Here is a 25219-nt window from a genome sequence, read left to right on the forward strand (position 1 = left end):
TATCTGAAAATGGCTGAGATGACCATGGGGTTTATTTATCCATTCCAGTGATATTGGTGGCCACCTGGAACAGGTGAGTGTGTGCATAGGTGGGGCAGACAGGGCATTCCACATTTATTGTCCCCCGAGGAGTATGCAGCTAGAGGAGAATCCAGGTAAGAAGATAACTTTGGAAGCATCACACTAGAAAGTTCCTGCACCTAGACTTTCACGACCTCTCCTGCAGGCAAACTTGACCTCCATGTACATGGAGAATCTTTATTGCTCATCAGTCTAAGACCACCAAGTGCAAACCTGCAAGTGGCTCAAAATCAGGTTTACTGACCCATTGCAATGAAGTAACTGCAGGCGGTAAGACCGTGGGGCAATTTCAAGAACACAGGAAAAGGCAGAGTTTATGGGGTTTAGGGGAAAGGGGTCAAGGTGAAACTCTAATGAAGCAGTGTTCCCACAGGCTCAGAGCAATGCAGGGCTGCGTGCAAGGTGGGCCCAGGCACAATTTCTTTGGGAACTCCCGTGTTAAGCAGGTGTGGGTAGCTGTGTCCAGGAACCCCTTAAGTGAGGCACACACCTAGGTGGAGTGGAGGAGGCGGCGTCTCTGTCACAATGACCCGGATCCTCGGCTAGAGTGGGGTGTTTCCTTCTTCCTTACGGTATTTAAAGGGCAAAGTGAGGGCCTGTGATTTAGGGAATAAAATTTCTGTGAGTAAGCAGCGGTGGTCCCTCAGAGGGGTCATTGTAACCCTTCAGGGCTGCAGTGCCCCTGGGGAGTGCTGTCTCCTGTTCATCAATCAGCCTGTCATCTCAGTCGGAGGGTCGCAGGAAGGCTGGCACTTTCTCAGTATAAACAAAGTTTTACATTCTTAGCTGGTGTTTTCAGAGCCACTTCGCCCCCGGTTCAGGAGACTGAGCCCACCAGGCGTTGGCGACTGCATTTCTAGCATGTACCCGGTTTTCCTTCCCGTTTACCAGGCCTTGGCCGCACCCCAACACCCAGGGAACTCCGGGGTGGGGTAGCCGGTAACTCTGACTGGGCGAGGGACGCCGGCCCCAGAAATCTGCAAAGCTGCGATGGCAGAGTCCCCCTCATGACCCTGGGGGGCAGAGAGAGGCAAGCAGGACAGAGGTTCCGACTCCCGAGTCCTCCTGCTCCTTCACTCGCGTCCCCCCAGACTGGGCTTGGCTATCTAGGGGACAGACCCCCGCTATTGGTTGGCCTGGGCAGGTCACTTCATCTTCCACACCTACAAAAAGGCACGCCCCTGCCAGCGTCCAAGGACTTAAAGCCTTTGCCCGCTGCCCTGCCCTACCTCTCCGGAGGCCCCGTCCCCGGAGACCGCCCCCCGTCTCTCGGAGGCCCCGCCCCCGAAGACCGGCCCTTCCCCCCCCCCTGCGGCCCCGCCCCTCCTCTCAGGAGTTCCCGCCCCGACGCAGCGCGCAGGCGCGGCCCGTGCCAGCCCTACGGCGCCGCAGTGACGGGCGCCAGAGCCGCCGCAGCATCCTCGGTGTTGGCGTTGTCTTCCCTGCTCTGCCTCTTGTCTTCCTCCTCCTCTGACCGCGCGATGGCGAAGCCGCTGACTGACAGCGAGAAGCGGAAGCAAATCAGTGTGCGCGGCATTGCGGGGCTGGGAGACGTGGCCGAGGTGCGGAAGAGCTTCAATCGGCACCTGCACTTCACACTGGTCAAGGACCGCAATGTGGCCACGCCCCGCGACTACTTCTTCGCGCTGGCTCACACGGTGCGCGACCACCTGGTGGGCCGCTGGATCCGCACGCAGCAGCACTACTACGAGCGCGACCCCAAGGTGAGGCGGCCCGAGGGAGGCCGGGGTCGCCTGCCCAGGGTCACTGCGCTCGTCCTGCCGTGCCTGCTGCCCCACCCCGGAAAAGGGCAGCCCTTGTGCCGGGCCTCTCGAGACACGGGCCCCTAGGAAGAGACAGCAGAGCGATGCACCTCTCCCAGAAAGACGCACGTAGGGCCTGTGTTGGCGGAGTGTCTTTAAATTGAGCACGGCCACCCTCTGTGTGCACCCGCAGCCCATCGGTGGTCCACGCCGGTGAGAATAGCTTTGGCTGGGGTCACGTCTTCCCCACCGCCTTCCCCTGGGGCGGTCAGCCAGCTTACACAGACCTGGCCCAGTACTTACCACCCTACCACCCCGGGCGCAAAGCGGATCCGGGCTGTCCTCTACGGCAGACAGTGTAAGGTATTGTCTACACTCGGGGCCCCGGGGCGCCTAGCCTCCTCTTCCTCTGTTTAGGCCCCAGTCCACAGTCCTTTTGCGCAAGGAGCTCGGTCTTGCAGGGGTCTCCTGTTCCCCGCCGTCTCCTGAGCCCTGGAGTCCTGGCGGAATTTTCCAGCCTGTTTCTAGCCGTGTGCTTCTGTGATGGCTGCAGAGTCGGTGCTTCCTCCTCCCCTGACTCCGCCCCCCACCTTTTGGGGATTTTTTTTGCAGCAGAGTGTGAGAGAAAAGGAGACTGGAACCGGGCCTGGGCGGTTTTGTGTTGGAAGGGGGTGAGCTCAGTCATCTGCAGGGGATTGTGGGCTTTTTTTTGGCTAGGCATTGATCGGAAGAAAATCATTGAGGATGCCTGCTAAAGCAGGGGTCAGGAGCTCAGAAGAAGCCCTCAAAGAAGTCTCTGTCTTTGGGGTTTCCACACCTCTCTTGAAGAACATGGTTGGGTTAAAGTTCATGGAGATTAAGTAATCACGGAGGTTGTTACTTTTCATATTTTGCAGAAATTTATGTTTATGGCAGAAAAATACTAAATACACACAAAAAAAGTCACTGATGTGACTCCATTACTCTCAACCATATTAAAATGAAGGTGTATGTCCTTTCAGATCATTTTCTATTCTTAAATATGGGTACACATTTTAAAAAGTATATTGCGTATACAACTTTGTGATTTTTCTGTTTCATTCATTGACATTTGTAACTTTTTCAACAGCTTTCCAAGTTAGTAAGTATCATTGGTAGTTGGATAGGCCTGTCATAGTTTTGGCCATCCACCTGCTGCCAGTTTGTTTGGGTGTTTTTACTTGCTCTTGACCACAGAGAATTTTGTCCTTTCTACTATACTAAGGTAGAATGACTCCTGAAGAAAGGATACACTTGCAGGCCTGAAGCCAGTTTGCAAAGATTTGTTTTGCAGTATCCATATAGGCACTGTATAGTTGCTTTGTTGATATTATTTTAGAGTATTTTCATGAGGCATTAAAAAATGTTTAATAGTTGTTAAGAGTGAGATCATTGCTTTTCCATACTTACTGTGGAGCACTCTTTTTTCTAAAACAGAGATGGTAACAAGGACAGAGTTGTTAGAATACCAGCGAGGCTTCTTCACATTTTGTATGCAAGACAACATAGAAGTGGCACCAAGTGGCTAAAACAGGTTTTTAGAACAAGGGCTTAGGATGTCTTTGCCAGGAAAACTGGCCAAGAGGCTGTGGCTCCCCCAGAATTCCCTGCTGATGGCAGAGCTCTGATTTGCAACATCGGTGTTGTTGTCAGTGTAAGTGGACAACAAGGGTATAGCTTTGCATGCACATTCAAGGACATTTCTCTGGACCAGAACACACCTCAACACCTTGGGATTCCTCTTAGAGTGTTTATGTATAATTAGATCCTGAAAAGAACAGTGATGGGCTCAGGGATTATGGAAATGACCTTTCCTGAACAGAATTAATACCTCTAACAAAACTGGTTTCCTGATCCGTCATTGAAAGGTCTGAGTTTTGATTGCCTGCTGTGGTGGCTACAGGCGGAAAATTTTCTGTCTAGAGAAAATTTCTTTACAAACCACACAGCCTGTAAGTGGAAAGTGGTTTGCCTGTTCTGGGTAGGAAGGCCATTTTAAAATGGAAAATTGGAATTTAAGTGTTTCAGTCTGGCTAATTCATGTTGAAAAATAAGCTTCTCTCCTTTTTCTGCAGAAGTGTTATTTTGCTTGTAATGGACCAGAAATAAGCCCCACAAGGGTCCGAGCCTGACAGGAGGTAGGCTCCCAATAAAAATCCTGCAGAGCTTCACCCCAGCTTGGGGATGACCTCAGGGATTTGTCCCACTGCATTCTGACTGGGGGAGCCAGATGATCTATATTTAATACATTAGCGTGCTTTTACTTGACTTTTTGTCTTTCAAACAATTATGGAAGTTCGTATGATTATTGGAAGAAAAATTGGAAAACAGAAAAGCCAGAAGGAAAAAATTAACTGTAATCGCAACACCTAGTAAAAACATGATAAATGCTATAAACATTTGTGTTCTACATCTTTTTTTCTACCTTGGTAGAAATGCTATTTTTATTACAAAAATAGTATCATGCTGTACCTCTTGTTTCAGAACCCTTTTTGGCCTTCTGTTTTTGGTAATAGCAGAAACAAATGAAACGCAAATGCTCAGGGAAAGATTTTTCAGGCAACTGGCCTGGCAAATCAGGTAAAAAAAACAAAAACAAAAAAACCTAAAATTGAGAGGTTGGTGTTTGGCAGGAGGTAGCACTTAGTTCTAAAGATGGTTCAAGGATTCTCTGAAGTGATGGCAAGGTGAGGAGTCTGGGATAAAACTCCAGAGCTGGAACTCCACTCTGAATTCAGGAATAGAAAAGAGATGGATGCAAAGAAAAAAAAAAAAAAGAGAAGAGATGGATGGTGAGGGATGGCTCATATGAGTCCAAGCTCCTTTTAGTCCTAGCTTTACTATGCAGTTTATAAGACCTTGGACTTGGCTGGATTTCTTAACCTTTCTTGGCCTCAGTATTTTCATCTTAAAAATGACAGGGGTGGAGGGAGGTAGTTCATTTCTGAGGTTCCTTGCCATTCTAAAAAGTTGTGGCTTTGTGTTTGCTTATAAAATGTTTCCATTTTATGCTGACATTCCATCTCTATCCAAAAAGAATTGAAGAATGCCTAAGCAAGGCATGACACAGAAGGTTCAGATTAATTGAAGACCTCAAAGAGAAAGTTGGAGCCAGGGAATAAGAGTAGGGAAACAGGTTGCATTCAAGGACGATGTCAGGACACAAAGTGCAGACATAAGTTCTGGCAACCAGAGCAAATGGCAGCTCATGTCTACTTATGGGAGTCATGGGATCTCTGTGATAACTTCTAGAATGGGCAGGTGTGAGATATCTTCTGTGGGACTTTAAAGTGGATAATACACAATGTGGACAGCTGGCCTACTGCATCCCTATAATGGATGGGATAGTCTGTTTACTATGGCTCTTTCCTGTAAACTCATGGCATAGCCACAATAGTAGATTAAGGAAAATAATAGTGCACCACTACCACCATGGGGCCCAAACTGCAGTCTTAAATATTTCAAATAAGATAATCATAATGAATACAATTAATCTTACTGTTTGGCTGGACCCTGGAGTTAAAGGAAGAAGATCTAGAGCAGTGTTTTTGCAGCCTTGTCTGCCCACAGCCCCGACTTACAAGATTTTGTTTTAATTAATGGTGAGACCAGCCACCGGAGTCCTTTTAACACACCGAGTTTTGATATGTTTCCACTTGTCTTGTGAAGTTGACCTTGTATCCCATGGGCAAGCTTCCCTGACACCAGACAGCTCAATTATTTTCCCTGGCTAGAAGCTTGACAAGGGACAGATGTTTTGTGTTGCTGATTAACCTGACAGCTCCACAAGTGGAAGGTAAGGTTAAACCATCACTTTATGAGATTAAGGAGCCTCTCAGAGTGTGAGCCATGATTTTTCATAGTAGACAGTTTGGCCTCTCAAGGGCTGTGATGGTTTATTTACTGCATCAACTTGGCTGGGCCACAGTGCCCAGATATTTGATCAAATACTATTCTAGATGTTTCTGTGAAGGTGTTTTTTAGACGAGATTAACATTTAAATTAGTGGACTTTGAGTGAAGCAGATCACCCTCCACAATGTGGGTGGGCCTCCAGTCAGTTAAGACCTTAATAGAACAAAGACTGATTACCCCACCCCCCACATCATCCCTCCTCAGCGGGAAGGGATTATGCCAGCAGACTGCTTTGGGACTCCAAATGCAACTCTTCCTTGTATCTCCAGCTTGCCAGCCTGAAAATCATGAGATTTTAGTCTCAGACCTCCACAACTGTGTGAGCCAGTTCCTTAAAATAAATCTGTATATACATATCCTGTTGATTCTGTTTCTCTGGAGATCTCTAATACCCCAGGTGCCATGGAGGCTTCAGGGACCCTTTGTATTTTTATGAAATAATCATAACTGACCTCACATTTGAATCCTAGCCTTTTTTTTTTCTCCCAATGTTTATCTATTTTTGAGAGAGAGATAAAGTGTGAGTGGGTGAGGGGCAGAGAGAGAGAGGCTGACACAGAATCTGAAGCACAACCTCCAGGCTTCAAGCTATCAGTGCAGAGCCTGATGCAGGACTTGAACTCATGAACTGTGAGATCATGACCTGAGCTGAAGTCGTATGCTTAACTGACTCAACCTCCAGGTGCCCCCCAGCCCTTTTTAAATCAGTTTTTACAAAATTGTATTTTATATATGACTTCAGACTTTTAAATATTGCAGGAATAATACAATAAATTCCCATTCTTCATGCAGATTCCCCAAGCATTAAACATTTTAACACATTTGTCCCTTTCTATACATATTAGTACATTTTTCTCTGAACCGTTTGAAAGTAAATTGCAGACTTGATGCTCCTTTACCCTTAAAAATTTGAGTGTGTACTTCCACAAATCAGGGAGACTCTCTTAGACAAACACTGTGAACAATTAAACCCAGGACATGCACATTGACATGGTGCTGTCACCTGCAGATCTCATATAGCTCTGCCAGTTGCCCGACTAATAAGAAATACAAATAAGAAAATTGAGAGAACTTTATGTCTTTTCGGATTATACCTAATTTTTCATTAAACAGACCAGAGCTTTAAGCCATTTAGAAACCTGCACATTCTGAGACATGAAACAAGTAATCAACAGACAATAGCTGGCTTGTCTTCTACCTTATACAGAATGGTGTTCTTAGGACATGGTAAAGGGGAGAGGCATGAACACAAAGTTAGCAAGGTAATCAGACCACAGAAGAGTTTGGTTAACTCCTTTGACAGGATCTCTGGGATTAGGAATTATATGTGATTTCAGTTCTAGCTGAGTGTCTTCTTGGCCATGAAACATCATTTAAAATGAAAGGTGAAAGAAGCTCAGGGTGAAAATGCTTACTAGTACCACACTAGTTATAAATATACTTTGACACAGTCCAGGTCACTTAACATAAATTGATTAGGCTCTGGCTTCTCTGGCAGTGATAAGACTTCTGTGATTGGCTCGGGGATGGGAGTGAGGAGACATTTTGTAGAGTTTAACAACATGGAAGGCAGGAGGCAGAGGATTATAAAAAAAGTTATATCATGGAGTGCAAAATAGATTTGTTCCCTGAAGAGCTGAGTGATCTCTGTGATCCCTATAAGTTCTCAAACTCTATTATTTTATTATATTTTACATTTTCCAAATTGACTTTGAGCAAACAGGCCTGTGTTCTAGTCCTAGGTACCAGTACCTAAAGTAAAAAAGGAAATCCGTGATCCACGGAATTTCTGCCAGTTACTCACCAGAAGCCAAATTTCCCTGTCACTTAATTCTAAAAGAACATGCTTGAGTGTGGCTCCATAGGTTGGGAGTATAAGAGACGTGGTAGAAAGTGTTCAGCATCCTTACTGCAAACATATTAGTGGTTTCATAAAGCTGTTGTCGGTGCGACCCTCCAAAAAGCCCCTCAGACACAGCAGAATGGGTGTGAAGCAGGATGGCCAGTGAAGACAAGGAGGAGCCTCAGCTGTCTAGCAGCTGAGAAGGCTGATGCCCCCTAGCAGTCCCCTCACTAGGCTGGCAAGGGCAGGGCTGCCCTGGTGCCTTTGGCGAGGCTGGGGAGCTCACCAGAACTGGCCCTATGTTGGGCCAGTGGTCTCTGTTCCTGTGTCCTGTCCAGGCCAGCTCTGTCTGGCAGGGAGCTGGTAGTCTGTGGGCGCCACTGTGCCTGCTCAGTCACAGCGAGATGGCTGGCACGTTAAGACATAACACAGAATCTGATAGACAGGGGGAGTGTTGCTGCCTTTTCCTGGGCACAGGATGACACGTCACTGGCCAGATCCACCTGTAGAAACAGGTTTTTCTCTTGATGAAAACAGTTGCATCAGTCTGTGTTTTGTTGCCCTGAGTGCTGGAGTTCTTTCTTTCCTTTTCCTGCAGAGTGTTCAGCACTTTCTGTTAAACAAAGACTCTAAATAGCCTTTTTGGAGAGGGAAGAGAAATTGGAGGTCTCTGAAAGTCCAGTTCTGTTCATGAATCTCCATTGTATAAAGAGCAAAATGAGGCTCTACCTGTTGCTTTTAAGCTCCAGCTCCACAATTCGAGTTCCTTAACTCCTAAGATGTCAGGAGAAGACTACTATGTTGTGTATTTGCATTGGTCATCTTTTCATCTCTTCATTTTGAGGAAGGAGTTTCTTTTGTGCTTTTCTGTGATGCTTTTGGTGTAGACTTTGCATGTAGTAAACCCAATTAAAAAAATTTAAGGCTGCCTCTAAGCCTCTTAACATGTGTTAACAGTCATATTGCAAGAAGGGACCATACACGAAAGGTCAGCAGCCCAGTTCACACCCCAGGCCACAGGCCCCCAGAACTGCTGTAGAGGGTTTAAGGGGTCCTTGTTGCTCTCATGCTGAAGGAGGGGAGTGTGAGGTTCTTTGGCCAGAGTTCCTTGATTTGGGAGACCCTGTCCACAGTTGCACAGATGGTGGTGGGAGAGGCCGGGGGTGGGGTGAGAGGGATGGAAAGAGACTGGGCAAAGCCTGGGTTGGCCTTGGGCCTGCAGTAGCAGCAGAGTTTGGGGACACTGAGGAGCTGGCCCTTTGCTGGTGAGCCCCCTGTGCTTTTTCTTGCACCAATCCTGTGCCCTCAGTTGGTTCAGTCCAGAATTGCCACCCTGTTAATTAGGTTCCATCACTCTCCCTGAAAATCTGGCCCAGCAAGGGGACCAACATTGCCTGAGTCCACAGCTAACCCTGTGTTAAACCCCAAACTAGACATGGTATTTCTCAGAGAGGTGAAGGGATCCAGGCCACCCTGCTGGCCAGGCCAGGAACCAGGATTGGACCCCAGCGTGCATGGTTCAAAAGTGTGTGCATCTCCTTGGGCGGCCCCTCTGGCAAGCCTTCTTCAGTTTAGTTTTACTCTAAACCATCTTAAGGAAACTGAGGAAAACAAATTCAACACATTTGAGGAAACTATAAAAATTCTTGGAACAAATCACACAGCAACAACAGACACAGGCCAGAGTGCAGGGCTCTGCCTGGGTGGGTGTGCAGCAGTGCCTAACCTAGAGCTGACCATGGCCAGTCTTTGGGTGGGTGCTGTCCAAGGGAGCCCTAATGCTGCCACTTCTGCTCCCCTCGTATGCAGAGGTGCATTGGGAGGCTGCCTGGAACTATTAGCAGAATTAAATAAGCTGCTGAGCCCTTGACATCTGTGCTCAACTTGGAAGGAAAATTAAAGACTGGAAGATCTTTTTTTTTTTAAATATCATTTTGTAACCTATTTATTTATTCATTCATTTATTTATTTATTTATTTATTTATGAGAGAGAGAGAGTGTGTGTGAGTGAGGGAGGGGCAGAGAGGGAGAGAGAGAGAATACCATGAGGGGCAGAGAGAGAGAGAGAGAGGAATGGAGAGTGTTGAGCCCAAAGCGAGGTTTGCACTCACCCAATGCAGGACTCAAATTCATGAACTGTGAGATTGTGACCTGAGTCGAACTCAGATGCTTAACCAGCTGAGCCACCCAGGTGCCCCAAGACTGAAAGATCTTAAGACAAGGTCCAACATTTTATGCCTTACACAAACAAAGATAGTCAAGCTCTTTTCATAGTGCTAGTTAAAAATTAGAAACTTTAGCAGAGATCAAACTACAGCTTTAAAAATACATGGTTCCAGTTAAAGGCAACATGAAAACATTTTGATCATATTCCTGAGTTTCCAACTTGTCATAAAACCTCTCCAGGGAGAACCCCAGAAGTAGGTTTGTGGGGGAGAAGTGAGCCTTCTTGTGTACATAGGAAAAGGCCATGATTGTGCTTGGAACCTTCACTCACACTCTTCTCATACAGCTGGATTTTGTTGGGCTTAGTGTGTTCTCAGTTGTTACTAAGCCCTGTGTGGAGGGAGGGGCAGCATAGTGCTATGGAAACCCCATATGACAATAACTCAGTTCAAGTGCAGAGTAAATAGCGTCCAGGAAGAAGCAATGGGCCATGAGCAGTAGTGACAGCAGCTGTACTCAGAGTGGCTGTAGATTCACTCACTGCACTGCCATGTTTGTGATTTAAAGGGCATTGGAATCTGGGCAGTAACTGAGAAGCCATACATTCAAATGATTGAAAAAGAAAAGTCTGTCAAAGACTGAACTTGCCATGGATTTTATTAGTATGTATGTATGTTCTTTGTATGTATGTATGCATAGATTTATGTATAGAAAGTTTTCTTCAGTTATATACTGAAAAAATGTTTTTATTTTTTTAAGTTTATTTATTTATTTTGAGAGAGAGAGAGAGAGAGAGAGAGAGAGTCCTCCAAGCAGTCTCCCAAGATGGGGGGCTCCAACTCACAAACTGTGAGATCATGACCAGACCTGAAGTCTGATGCTTAAATGACTGAGCCACTCAGTCACCCCAAAAATGTTTTTAATGTTTTATTCAGTTTCTTTTCTCAGGGACGCTAATTTTGCTGATGTTAGCTATTCTTTGTCTTCCATATGGATATTTTCCTCTCCAATCCTTTTCATGCTTTTTCCCCATTTTGTCCGCTTTTTCAGCCAGGTTTTTATTTCCATCTTTCCCTTTGTTTTGCATTCAGTGGTGCCTCCATTTCTGTAGTAGTTTTATCTCTTTTTTATTTTACTTTCCTGTGCCTGGTGCGGTTCTTTTGTTACTTTATTGGTGTTTCTTGATGTCTCAGATTAGTCTGTATTAACAAATTGTATTTGCTCCATGGTAAATGCTAGTGTTCTTTACCCCTTTTGTTTCCTGTTCTTTTTTCCTGTTTTAGATTTCAGGATGTAGATCCTGAGTTCCATCTCCTTGAGTAGAAGGAATTCTTCCTGAACCAGCTGTTTGCAGCTGGATAATGGGGCAAGGGCCTGGTGTGTGCAGCCTAGAGTGAGCAGCTCTTCCTTGGGTCCCAGATTAATGAGTGTGTGCATGTGTCTGTGTGTGTACACACATGTGAGCGTGTGCATGTGAGTGCACATGTGCAAATTAATGAATTGTGTACAGGTGTGATTGCATGTGTGTGAGTGCATGTAAGCGCACACATGTATGGCTGTGCACACAAGTATGTGCATCTGTAGGTGTGCATGTGTGTGTGTGTGCATGCATGCATATGAGTGTAAAGTACTTTATCCTTTCCTCGACTTCAGAAAAGCAGAGACCAGCAGTGAACAATCACCCTGTCCCCACCCTGCAGCTTGGTGGTGAAGATGTACAAGGGTCAGTTTTCCAATTTAGTTCTACCTGTCCTGACTTTCCATCAGTGAGTTTTCGGGAGAAGTGGGCAGAGGCATTTTTGTTCCACCATTTTTACAACTGCAAGTGTTCTACTTAATGTACAACATTTATAAAATTTTGTGCATTATTTTTACTATTTTATATTTTTTGGTAACAGCTTTAAGATAAAATTCAAATAGTATGCAATTCACCCATTAAAAGTGCACAATTCATTGGCTTTGGTATAGTCACAGAGTTGGGCCATGGACACCACAGTCAATTTTAGAACATTTTCATTACTCCAGAAAGAAACCCCACAGCTTTTAGCTGTCACCCACTGTAAACTTCCTATACCCCTCCCTACTTATTAGGGAACCATAAATCTACTCTCTGTTTCTTTAAGTTTGCCTGTATTTTATAAATGGAATGATACAATATATGGTCCTTTGTGACTGGCTCCTTTCATCTAGTGTAATGCTTTGTAGGTTCTTGTTTGTTGTAGCATGTATTGATACTTGATTCCTTTTTATGGCTGAATAATATTCCATGATATGAATATACCACATTTTATTTATTCATTCACCAATTGATGAGCATTTGAGTAGTTTCTGTCCTCTGACATACAAGTTTTTGCATAGACATAGGTTTTGTTTCTTCTGGATACATGCCTTGGAGGAGAACTGCTGGACCACATGCTAATCCCTTTTGACTTTTTGAGGACCTACCAGACTGATTTCCAAAGCCACTGCACCATTTTACAGCCCACCCTTCATACCCCATGTATGAAGACTCTGATTTTTTTCAAATTTTTTCTAACATTTGTTTTCATCTGATAACTTTTTGATTATAGCCATCCTATAGTGGATGTGAATTGATATTTCATTGTGGTTTTGATTTGCATTTCCCTGATGAGGGTGATGTTGGGCATCTTTTCATGTGCCTGTTGGCACTGTGTATTTTCTTTACCAAAATGTCTGTTCAGATCCTTTGCCCAACCACCTTGTCTTTTTTTTTTTTTTAATGTTTATTTATTTTTGAGAAAGAGAAAGAGTGCAAGTGGGGGAGGAGCAGAGAGAGAGGGGACACAGAATTGCAAGCAGACTCCAGGCTCTGAGCTGTCAGCACAGAGCCCAATGTGGGGCTCCAACTCACAAACCATGAGATTGTGACCTGAGCTGAAGTTGGAAGCTTAACCGACTGAGCCACCCAGGCGCCCCCCCCCCCCCAACTTGTCTTTTTATTATTAAATTGTATGTGTGTTCTACATACAGCTTCTCTCATCAATTATATGATTAGCAAATATTCTCTCCCATTCTATGGGTTATCTTTTAATTTTCTTCATGTTATCAAAAGTTTTTAACTTCAGTGAAGTCTAATTTATGTTTTTTTCTTACTTGTGCTTTTGATGTCATACAAAAGAAACCATTGCCTAATCCAAGGTCATGAAGATTTACTTCTGTTTTCTTAAAGTTGTATGGTTTTGACTCTTGCATTTAGATCTTTGATGTTCTTTGAATTAATGTTTGTATGTGGTGTGAGGTAGAGGTCCAGCTTTATTCTTTTGCATGTGGATATCCAGTTGTCCCAGCACCATTTGTTAAAGAGATTGTTCTTCTGACTAAATGATCTGGGCATGGTTGTTGAATACCAGTTGACCATAAATTTGAGGGTTGATTTTTGGACCCTATATTTCATTGCTCTGTGTGTCCATACTTCTGCCAGTACCACACAGTCTTGCTGACTATAGTTTTGTAATAAGGTTTGAGATTAGGAAGTGTGAGTCCTCCAACTTTGTCCTTCTTTTTCAAGATTGTTTTGACTTGTCCAGATCCCTCACATTTCCGTCTGATGGATCCACCTAATCCACCTAATGAATTAGTTTGTCAATCTGCAAGGAAGCAGCTGGAATTCTGACAGGGATTGTGTTGAATATGTTGATCCATTTTGGAAGTTTTGCCATCTTAACACTGTTAAGCCTTGCAATCCACTGACATGGGATGTCTCTCCATTATCTTAGTTCCTTTGCCTGTATATTTTGCAAATGTGGAACCCCTTTCTTCCTGGCTCACCCTCTATGGCTGTTTTATGGTTCTGAGGAGTAAAATGTGAAGTAATGGTATAAATGCAGCTATAAAAGCCCAGAGAGCAACACTGCTGAAACAGCAAGTGGATGGCCCATGGCCACAGAGTTTTTTCAAAAGGTTTCTAGTCAGCTGCTGTTCAGAAATCTAAACGTAGTATAAAAAAGACGCTTTAAGAGAGTCACTGCATGGAACGTGGGTCTCAAAGCCACTCAGGTAGGTCACCCTATGCGGGCATTCCAGTAAAGCCCTGACAAGCCCTCTCTGCAGTCTGTGGAAAGTGAATTCTCTCTCTGCATTCTGCAACAGTAGGGAAATTGATTTTTTTTAATTGTATTTTGAACATTTTAACCTGCAGGAAAGATAAAACCATAGTACGGTCAGTACTTTTCCATGGACTCACATCTGAATCCAAGACACACATTCTCATCATTATGCATGTGTACACACTCACGACACACCCTTTTTCAAGGCTTGGTTTTGTTTTTTTAACTTTTCCTTTAGGAGCAACATTAGATTTTCAGGGGGCCACAAACATAGTGTGGAGTACCATGTAGCCCTCCCTCAGTTCCCCCTAATATTAGTATCTTGCATGACCACAACACAGTTATCAAAGTAAGCTAGCACTGGCTCAGCACTTTCTTCACATTTTTAACCAGTTTTTCCTCTAATATTGTCTGTCCCTGGACCAAATCCAGGGCCCTCTAGTTATTATGTCTCCTTAATCTCCTCCCATTGGCGATGGTGGTTGGTCTTTCCTCATCTTTCACAACATTGGACAATCTGATGAATACTGGCCAGGGAGTTCATAAAACAACCCTTAGTTGGTGCCCATACAAGGTTTTCTCCAAATTAGTGTGGGTTATCGAGCTTAGAAAGAATACCTCAAGCCATGGAGCCCCCTTCTCATCACAGCGCATCATCACAACCCATCACTGGTGATGTTAACCTTGTCACCAGGGGAAGGTGGTGTCAGCAGGTTCTTCCCCTGTAAAGTTACAGGTTCCCTCCCAGACTCACCTCAGCCAACTCACCCTCAAGGGGGAGGGGATTGAGCACCACCTGCTGGAGTGAAGAATATCAGAGAATTTTTTGACATTTGTTAAAACCACATGGTAATGAGTATATACTTTGGGGGAGATATTAGGCTGTGCAGATAGTAAAGCTGTGCCAGCTGGCTTCAGAGTTCAGCTGTGGCTGTTGTCTGCAGCAGTTACACTGTGCTGTTCTCATGCTGATTTTCTGTTTCGCTCGTTCCATCTGCATGCATTCATTGGAATTTATCTGTGAGGAATATTTCTCCCTTCTTCCCCATTTATTTTTCCAGACCTTACTTTTGATGGCAGGAAGCAGCATGGAGTCCTGTATAAAAGCAAGACTCTGAGGGCCAGATTGTGGCTCTGCCACTGCCACCCAGTGGCCCCACTGGGTGGTTTGTGAGGAGTAAATGGTACCATGCATGGGAAGGGCTTAGAACCCAACTCAGCTCCCAGTGAGTGTGGGTGGTCATCCTCTTTGTTTACATAGAAAGTCACATATTCCAATCCCCCAGAGCCAGCCAATAGGCAGTAGAAACTTTCCTGACTTGTGTCCGTCCGTCCATCCATCCATCCATCCATCCATCCATCCAGTTGTGTTGACTGTGTGGTGTTTACTGAGTACTTAACATGGGTGTTAAAAGCTGTTAATACTTGAAAATATTCCCCCCCCCCGCGCTCCTCCCCCCCCCCCCCCAAGTTGTTTCATCCTGTGTTAGAGATTTGAAGAGGTCACTTGCTCAAGGGCTCATGGTGGGGAAGAGGCCAAGCTAAGTTCAGAGCTGGCTCTATCCATTCTGGGAGCCTTGTTCCCTACCACTGCCCTGCCCTGCCTCCTCCCATCTAGGGAGGCCAGCTTATATCCAGAAGGGCAATGAGCAGAGTTTTGCTATAGAAGGGTCCTGGGCGTGCTGCCTTTGGAAAGCTGAGTTTGGCCAAGACTCGGCAAAGGGAGTGAGCCCATTTAGGGGGGATTGTGGGTAGCCTAAATGAGACCCCTAAGTAGGTGCCTTTATGAATCTGCCCATCACCCTAATCTTCCTCATGTGTCAGGATGGAAAAGAAATCTAAGATTCTTTCTTTTGTCTCCTCAGCGCATCTATTATCTTTCCCTGGAATTCTACATGGGCCGCACGCTGCAGAACACAATGGTGAACCTGGGCCTTCAGAATGCTTGTGATGAAGCCATTTATCAGGTACAGTGCTTTGGGGCTGGGCTGGTGGGTAGCCTCTTGCAGCACACTGAGTTTTAATCCAGGCCCCACAGAGGTGAGCATTGATGTTGAGATTTGCTGCCGTCTGGGGCTGGTAGTGACTTACAGCATAGTCTGTCCTACATGGGGGAGACTAGGTTGGTGGGTGACACTCTTTCTCAAGGGGAAAAAGTAAGGATTGGATGGGAAACTAATACATGGGAGTGCAAGCATGGCTTTTCATTGTGGTGCTAAGGTTTCAAGGCTTCTAGGAGCCATTGTACTCCTCACACCCGCCCCAGGGTCAGATTTACCCCAGGGCAGAAGTGCTTGGTATTGTCCATTTCATTCTTGCCTTACTGAACTAGTAACCCACCTCTGGGCCCCTCTCCCACCCCAGGCAACTTTTTGTGCTCATCTTACTCTCTAGGTATAAAATTGCCCCTTCTCCCCAGTTGGAATAAAAACTGTCTTTGCTTAAGGGGTCTTAATGAACACTTATTCACTTGGAGGCTAACTCCGTACACAGTTCATTTGTGGTTTTAGAGCAGAGCTGAAATCCATCCTGTCTGTTTTCTGCTCTCTACCCACCTCCCTGGACACCCATCTTCCTCCTGTACTGGACACTCAGTGTACAATTTGTAGGGTGTGAATATGTAGCACTTCTGCCCTTCTGCACGTACATAGCAGGGTCTTCACCAGAGTCTTCCCTCCCCCAGCACCTTCCACTGCCTTTGCTTTGGTTCAGTTTAGGGTGGGAGGCACTCTGGGGGCCCTGTTGGTAGCAGCATGGTGGGGACCTCACATGGGTCTCAGGCATGGTACAATAAAAATTTGGAAAAAGATTGGACTCCCCAAAATGGAAATTGTATGTTCAAAATTATCTAAGAAGAGACTGGAAGGGAAGATGATGTTGGAGTAGGAGGACCCTAGGCTTGCCTCATCCCACAAACACAACTAGATAGCTATCAAACCACCCTAAGTACTCCAGAAATCGACCTGAAGAATGACACAACAAACTCCACAACTAAAGGGAGAGAAGAGGCCACATCGAAGAAGGTAGGAAGTACGGAGACACAGTTTGGGAAAGAAATGGATCAGATCGTGCCCACTGTGGTGGGGGAGGGAGCCACTGTTGCAGAAAAGGGCAAGAGATAGACTAGCACACAGGGGAGTGCATGGGATAGATAAATCTCCATAGCAGTTGACTTGGAAAGTGAGAGAGGTTCAGTTTCATGACTTCTTGTGACCAGTGGGGCTTAAAGGCTGGAGGGCTTTTGTTTGTTTGTTTGTTTGTTTTGTTTTTTTAATTGATTTTCTTGAGTGGTGGAGCAAAGAAGAGGGAGAGAGATAATCCCAAGCAGGCCCTGCACTGTCAGTGTAGGGCCCAACATAGAGCCTGACACAGAGCTTGAACTCATGAACTGTGAGATCATGACTTGCGCCAAACCAAGAATAGGATGCTTAACTAACTGAGCCATCCAGGCACCCCTTAAAGGCTGGAATTTTAAAGTTCAACAGGCTTGGCTGGGATAGAACCCAGAGGCATTGGATTGCTCTTGGAGAAAAGGCAGACAAATACCTTTAGATATACTGTGTGGACACAACAATCTGGAGAGGACCTGGAACACACAGTGGGAAGGGTGTTTGCTCATTTTGGAGTGTGTTCTAGAGAGGCAGCATTTACAGAGACCCCTCTGAGAACAAAGGAACTGGCAGGCACCGCTTCTCTCCCCTACCCATCAGTATAAGCACAGGGCCACTTGCGGGAACCAGCATAGTGCCATCACTCCCTAAGTAACTTGCTTTCACAAAGTCATGCCCCCAGCATCCTGGTGGAACTGCCCCTCCCAGTCATGCTTGCCTCAGTCCCAGGGTGGCAGGTCCCTTCCCCCCAGAAGACTGGCTCAAACCCCTACTTACACCATGTCTCCCATTGTGAGAGTTTTGAGAGGCCTTGGTTTCAGCAGTGGTGGAGACAGGTCTCATTTCACAAGCTGACCAGAGCACACCTAGTCAAAAGTTGCCACATTCAGGCCAGGGATTAAACATTGCCCACAATAGACAAAGACGGCCTCTGCAGATGATTGGTCTCAAGGATAAAGCAGCCAGAACACAATAGTTGAGCACACACAGCACACATTGGAGACACTCCCTGAAGCATCAGGTTTTGGAGAATAGGGGACACTACACTGCAGGACACTACAGGACCTCTTTTTCATAAAACCATTACTCTCAAGAATAGGAGATATAGCTGACTTTCCCAACATACAGAAATAGGCATAGAGACTTAAAATGAGAAGACAGAGAAATTTATCCCAAATGAAAGAACAAGATAAGGCCACAGCTGGAGATCTAAGCAAGAGAGACATAAATAACATACCTGATAGAGAATTTAAAGTCCAGATACTTGTTGGACTTCAGAAAAGAATGGAAGGCATTGGTGAGATGATCAACACTGAGATAAGGAATAACATAAGAAAGATAAAGCGTTCGATAGGAGAAATGAGAAACACACTTGATGGAATGAACAGCAGGCTGGAAAACGCAGAGGAAGGAATTAATGACTTAGAACAAATGACTCCATCAAACAATAACATTATAGGGATCCCAGAAGAGATAGACAAGGGGGCAGCAAATTTAGTTGAGGAAGTAATGGCTGAAAACTTCCCTAATCTGGGAAAGGAAACAATGTCCAGATCCAGGAAGCCCAGAGTACCCCCAACAGACTCAACAAAAGCAATCCATACCTAAAACACAGGGAAGAGAGGAGTAAACAATTGGTTGACACTTAAACAACCATCAACTTAATATAGACTGCTACATGCAGAAGATGGTATATATAAACCTAATGGTAACCACAAATCAAAAACCACTAACAAATATGCAAAGAATAAAGAGCAAGAAATCCAAATATATCACTAAAGAAAACCAGCAAGCCATGAAAGAAAGAGAAGGGTCAGAGAAAAACTTCAGAAAAAAACAGAAAATAAGTAATAACATGGCAATAAATACATATCTATCAGTAATGATTTTGAATGTGAATGGACTAAATGTTCCAATCAAAAGACATAGGGTGTCAGAATGGATTTAAAAAAAAAAAAAAAAAAGACCAGTCTACATGCTGCCTATAAGAGACTCATTTTAAACCTAAACACACCTACAGATTGAAACTGAGGGATGGAGAAACATTTATCATGCAAATAGATGTCAGAAGAAGCTGGAGAAGCAATATTTATTTCAGACAAAATAGATTTCACAACAAAGAATGTGACAAGAGACCAAGAAGGGCACTATATAATAATAAAGGGGGCAATCCAATAAGAATATATAATTTAAATATTTATGTACCCAACATGGAGGAACCCAAATATGTAAAATTGTTATAATAAACACAAAGGAACTGTTTGGTAATAATACAGTAATAGTGGAGGACTTTCATACCCCTGTTACATTGATGGATAGATCATCCAAACAGAAATTCAATAAGGAAACCATGGCTTTCAATGACACATAGGAGCAGGTGGATTTAACAGATATATTTAGAATATTCCATATTAAAACAGCAGAATGCACATTCTTTTCAGGTGCACATAGAACATTCTCCAGAATAGATCACATATTAAGCCACAAAACAAGTCTCAACAAATTCAAAAGGATTGAAGTCATACCATGCATCTTTTTGTAGTGTTGATACCACACTATGAAACTAGAAATCATAAGAAAAAAATCTGGAAACCACAAATACTTTGAGGGTAGATAACATGCTGCTGAACAATGAGTGGGTTAACAAAGAAATCAAATAAGAAATCCAAAAGTACATGGAAATAAAAGTACATGAAAATTAAAACACAATGTCTAAAACCTTTGGGATATAGCAAAAGTGGTTCTAAGAGGAGGTTTATAACAATATAGGCCTACCTCAAGAAGCAAGAAAAATCAAAAACAAAAACAAAACAAAACAAAACAAAAAAAACCTAACCTTGCACCTAAAACAGCTAGAAAAAGAAGAACAAACAAAACCCAAAACCGGCACAAGGAAGGAAATAATAAAGATTAGAGCAGAAATAAATTATATAGAAACTAAAAAACCAGAACAGATAAATGAAACCAGCAGCTCGTTCTTTGAAAAGATCAACAAAACAGATAAACATCTAGCCAGACTCATCAAAAAATAAGAGAAAGGATTCAAATAAATAAAATTTCAAATGAAAGAGGAGAAATAACAACCAATGCCACAGATATACAAACACTTGTAAGAGAATATTATGAAACACTATATGCCCACAAACTGGACAACCTAGAAGAAATGGATAAATTCCTACAAACATATAATCCACCAAAACTAAAGCAGGAAGAAATAGAAATTTTGAATAGATCGATTACCAGCAAAGAAATCAAATCAGTAATCAAAAAACTCCCAACAAACAAAAGCTCAGGACCATATACCTTCACAGGCAAATTCTACCTAACATTTAAAGAAGAGTTAATACCTATTCTTCTCAAACTTTTCCAAAAAATAGAGAGGAAGGGAAACTTCCATATTTACTCTATGAGGCCAGCATTACCCTGATACCCAAACTAGATAAAGACACCACGTAAAAAGAGAACTATAGGCCAGTATCCCTGATGAACACAGATTCAAAAATCATCAAAAAAAATTCTAGCAGAGTCCAATACTACATTAAAAAAAAAATCATTCACCACGGTCAAGTGGTATTCCCAGGACACAAGCATAGTTCAAAACTCACAAATCAGTCAACATGAGATATCACATCAGTAGAGAAAGCATTAAAAACCATATCCTTTCAGTAGATGCAGAAAAAGCATTTTTCAAAGAACAACATATGATCACGAAAAAAACAAAGTACAGGGGTGCCTGGGTGGCTCAGTCGGTTAAGAGCCTGACTTAGGCTCAGGTCATGATCTCATGGCTCGTGAGTTTGAGCCCCACATTGAGCCCTGAACAATGCTGTGTCTCCCTCACGCTCTCTGCCCCTCCCCCGCTCGCACTGTCTCACTCTGTCTCCCAAAAATAAAAACTGTTAAAAAAAATTTTTTTAATTAAAAAAAAACAAAGCACAACATCTGATCATGATAAAAACCCTCAGCAAAGTAAGGTTAGAGGGAACATACTTCAACATAATAAAGGCCATATATGAAAATCCACAGTGAACGTCATTTTCAATGGGGAAAAACTGAAAGCTTCCTCCCTGCCACCCCCAAAACCAGGAACAAGACAAGGATGTCCACTGTCATCACTTTTATTCAACATGGTAATGGAAGTCCTAGTCACAGCTCTTAACAAAACAAAATAAAAGGCATCCAGATTGGTAAAGAAGAAGTAAAACTTTTACTATTTGCAGATGACATGATACTCTATATAGAAAACCTTAAAGACTCCACCAAAAAACTACTAGACCTGATAAACGAATTCCGGAAAATCACAAGACACAAAATCAAGTGTACAGAAATCTGTTGCATTTCTATGCACTAATAATGAAACAGAAGAAAGAGAAATTAGAAAAACAATCCCATTTACAATTTCCCCCAAAATAATAAGATACCTAGGAATAAATCTAACCAAAGAGGTGAAAGACTTGTACTCTGAAAACTATAAAACACTTTTCTTAAATTTTTTTTACATTTTTATTAATTTTTGAGAGACAGAGACAGAGCACAAGTTGGGGAGGGGGCAGAGAGAGAATGAGACACAGAATCCAAAGCAGGCTCCAGGCTCCAGGCTCCAAGCTGTCAGCACAGAACCCGACGTGGGGCTTGTACCCACAAACTATGAGATCATGACCTGAGCCAAAGTTGGATGCTCAATTGACTGAGCCGCCCAGGCACCCCAGGAAAATCACAAGACACAAAATCAGTGTACAGAAATCTGTTGCATTTCTATGCACTAATAATGAAACAGCAGAAAGAGAAATTAGGAAAACAATCCCACTTACAATTGCTCCCAAAATAATAAGATACCTAGGAATAAATCTAACCAAATAGGTGAAAGACTTGTACTCTGAAAACTAGAAAACACTTTTTTTATGAAAGAAATTGAAGATGACACAAAGAAATGGAAAGGCATTCTGTGTTCATGGATTGGAAGAACAGATATTGTTAAAATGGTTATACTACCCAAAGCAATCTACACATTTAATGCAAACCCTATCAAAATACTGACAACATTTTTCACAGAGCTAGAACAAACAATCCTAAAATTTATATGAACTACTAAAGACCCCGAATTGCCAAAGCAACTTTGAAAAAGAAAAGCAAAGCTGGAGGCATCACAATTCTGGACTTCAAGCCATGTTACAAAGCTGTAGTGATCAAAACAGTATGGTACTGGCACAAAAATAGAAACATAGATTAATGGAACAGAATAGAAAACCCATACATGAATGCACAACTATATGGTTGATTAATCTTTGACAAAGCAGGAAAGAATATCAAATGAGAAAAAGTCCCTTAACAAATGGTGTTGGGAAAATTGGTCTACTATATACAAAAGAATGAAATGGACCACTTTCTTACACCATACACAAAAATAAATTCAAAATAGATTAAAGACCTAGATGTGTGGCCTGAAACCACAAAAATCCTAGAAGAGAGTTCTAGGCAGTAAAGTTTCTAATATTGGTCGTAGCAACATTTTTCTAAATAGGTCTCCTGAGGCAAGGGAAATAAAAGCAGAAATAAACTATTGGGACTACATCAAAATAAAAAAGCTTCTGCACAGTGAAGGAAGCAATCAACAAAACTATAAGGCAATCTATAGAATGGGAGAAGATATTTGCAAATGACCTATCCTGTAAAGGGTTAGTATCCAAAATATATTAAGATCTTCTACAACTAAACACCCCCCCCCAAATAATCCAATTTACAAATGCACACAGAAGAAATGAACAGACATTTCTCCAAAGATATCAGATGGTTAACAGACATATGAAAAGATGCTCAACATTACTCATTATCAGGGAAATGCAAATCAAAACTACAATGAGATATCACCTCACACCTGTCAGAAAGGCTAAAATAAAAAATACAAGAAACAACAGGTGTTGGTGAGGATACTAAGAAAAAGGACCCTCTTGCACTGTTGGTGGGAATGCAAACTGGTGCAGCCTCTCTTGAAAACAGTGTGGAACTTCCTCAAAAAATTAAAAATAGAACTATGCTATGATCCAGCAATCACACTACTGGGTATTTACCCCCAAAATACAAAACCACTAATTCAAAGGGATATATGTACCCCTATGTGTATAGCAACATTATTTATAATAACCAAATTATGGAAGCAGCCTAAGTGTCCATCAATAGATGAATGGATAAAGAAGAGTGAAATTGTATATATACAATGGAATGTTATTCAGCCATAAAAAATAATCTTGCCATTTGCAACAACATGGGTGGAGCTAGAGATTATTGATGCTTGATAAAATAAGTCAGTCAGAGAAATACAAATACCATATGATTTCACTCATATGTGGAATTTAAGAAACAAGCAAAGGGAAAAGAGAGAGAGAGAAGCCAAGAAACAGAGCCTTACCTGTAGAGAACAAACTGGTTTCCAGAGGGGAGGTGGGTCGGGAGATGGGTGAAATAGGTTGATGGGGATTAAGGAGTGCAGTTGTTGTGATGAGCACCAGGTGATATATGGAATTGTTGAATGACTATATTGTACACCTGAAACTATTACACCATATGTTAATTTTACTGGAATTAGAATGAAAAAAATTATCTAAAAAAGAGGTTATCCTTCAAATTTGTCATTTGAATTCTGTTTACTGAATATGAACATCAGAATGCGTATGTAAGGACCACAAAACATGTAAAGTCTAGGTCTTCAGTGGAATTTATTGTTATAGGAAGTGTTTTAGTTTTCAAAACATTCACTTTATATATGTTCTTACAGATAGTAAAGATTTGAGGGAATGTTTGTGCCATAATTATGCCATCTCTATAATGAATTACACAAATAACATGTTAATTATAGGGAGTTAGAAAATGAAGGGTAGCATATATCTTTTTAAATGTTGTACATCTTTTTCTTAAAAGTGGTATTTCTAAGTTTTAATTAATCTTGTATTTGAAAGGTTTTCATGATGATCAAAGCTTTACTGTCTCTAGGTACATGGTTGTTGGGCCCTTCTATTCATAAAGTGGGATGCCACATGCTTTGAGTGGGAATCAGATGATGATGCGGGGCTTGGGTGGGCCTCCTCCCCCAGGCCCCTCCCCCATTTATAATATAATATGAAAAGTGAAACACACCACCAGTGTATCATACAGGGCTGGAAATTAGTTCCAGGGAGCAGATTACACTAAAAACTAGAACTTCAACAGAAGCAGCTCCCTCCTGACTGCCATCAAGGGCACATTTAAATATTTTTTTTATCATAGAAAATCTAAAATATGTACAAATATTGAGTGACTGCTATGAAGAACTCCTTCCACATACCCATCACTGGGTTCCACCTGTCATCAAGACCTACTCATGACTTCTCATTTCCCTCACATCCCTCGCTACTCCCAGATTATTTAAGCTAATATCAAACAGCATATTTCACTTATTGCCATTTCAACAGGTGTCTGTAAAGATAGCGTCATACCGGTATGACCCCTAAGATATTGACCATCATTTTCAGGCAGTTGACAAACTTGTTGACTGCCTTATAATTTTTTTTGATAATTTTTTAATATGAAATTTATTGTCAAATTGGTTTCCATATAACACCCAGTGCTCAACCCAACAGGTGCCCTCCTCAGTGCCCATCACCCACTTTCCCCTCCGTCCTATCCCCCATCAACCCTCAGTTTATTCTCAGTTTTTAAGAGTCTCTTATGGTTTGCCTCCCTCCCTCTCTAATTTTTTTTTTCCCCTTCCCACCCCGCCATGGTCTTCTGTTAAGTTTCTCAGGATCCACATAAGAGTGAAAACATATGGTATCTGTCTTTCTCTGTATGACTTATTTCACTTAGCATAATGCCTTATAATTTTTTAAGCAGTATATTCAGAAACTTAGCTGCATTTGTTTGATATGTCTCTTAAGTCTCTATTAATCTATAGGCTTCTCTTTTTTTATTCTTCTGCCTTCCAGTTTATTTGTTGAAATGGTTTGTCCTATAGAGTGTCCTGCAGTCTCTATTGGACTGATGGTGTTCCCAGCTGGTGTTTAACCTGCTGCTTTGTCCCAAGGATTTTACTCTCACCAGTTCTACTCAACATAATACTGACAGGTCTAGCTGGGGTATTTAGAAAAGAAAACAAAATAAGAGGCATCTAGATTGGAAAGGAAGAAGGAAAGGTATCTCTTTGAGCAGATGAAACAAAAATATATTAGTACAACTGAATGAGTTCAGCAAATTTATAGATATAAGATCAATATGCAGAAATCAA

General features: G+C 42.7%; 1 protein-coding gene across 1 annotated transcript in view; it reads left to right on the forward strand.

The window, feature by feature from the left end:
* The first annotated feature begins 1433 nt into the window (after positions 1-1433).
* Positions 1434-25219, forward strand: part of PYGB (glycogen phosphorylase B) — a 58341-nt gene continuing 34555 nt past the window's right edge. The window contains exons 1-2 of the mRNA XM_027069426.2: positions 1434-1805; positions 15718-15819. Coding sequence (XP_026925227.1) covers positions 1563-1805; positions 15718-15819 — 345 coding nt within the window. The 5' untranslated portion in view covers positions 1434-1562. The remainder of the gene's footprint in view (positions 1806-15717; positions 15820-25219) is intronic.

The sequence above is a fragment of the Acinonyx jubatus genome, chromosome A3 (assembly GCF_027475565.1).
Source record: "Acinonyx jubatus isolate Ajub_Pintada_27869175 chromosome A3, VMU_Ajub_asm_v1.0, whole genome shotgun sequence".
Taxonomy (NCBI): Eukaryota; Metazoa; Chordata; class Mammalia; order Carnivora; family Felidae; genus Acinonyx; species Acinonyx jubatus.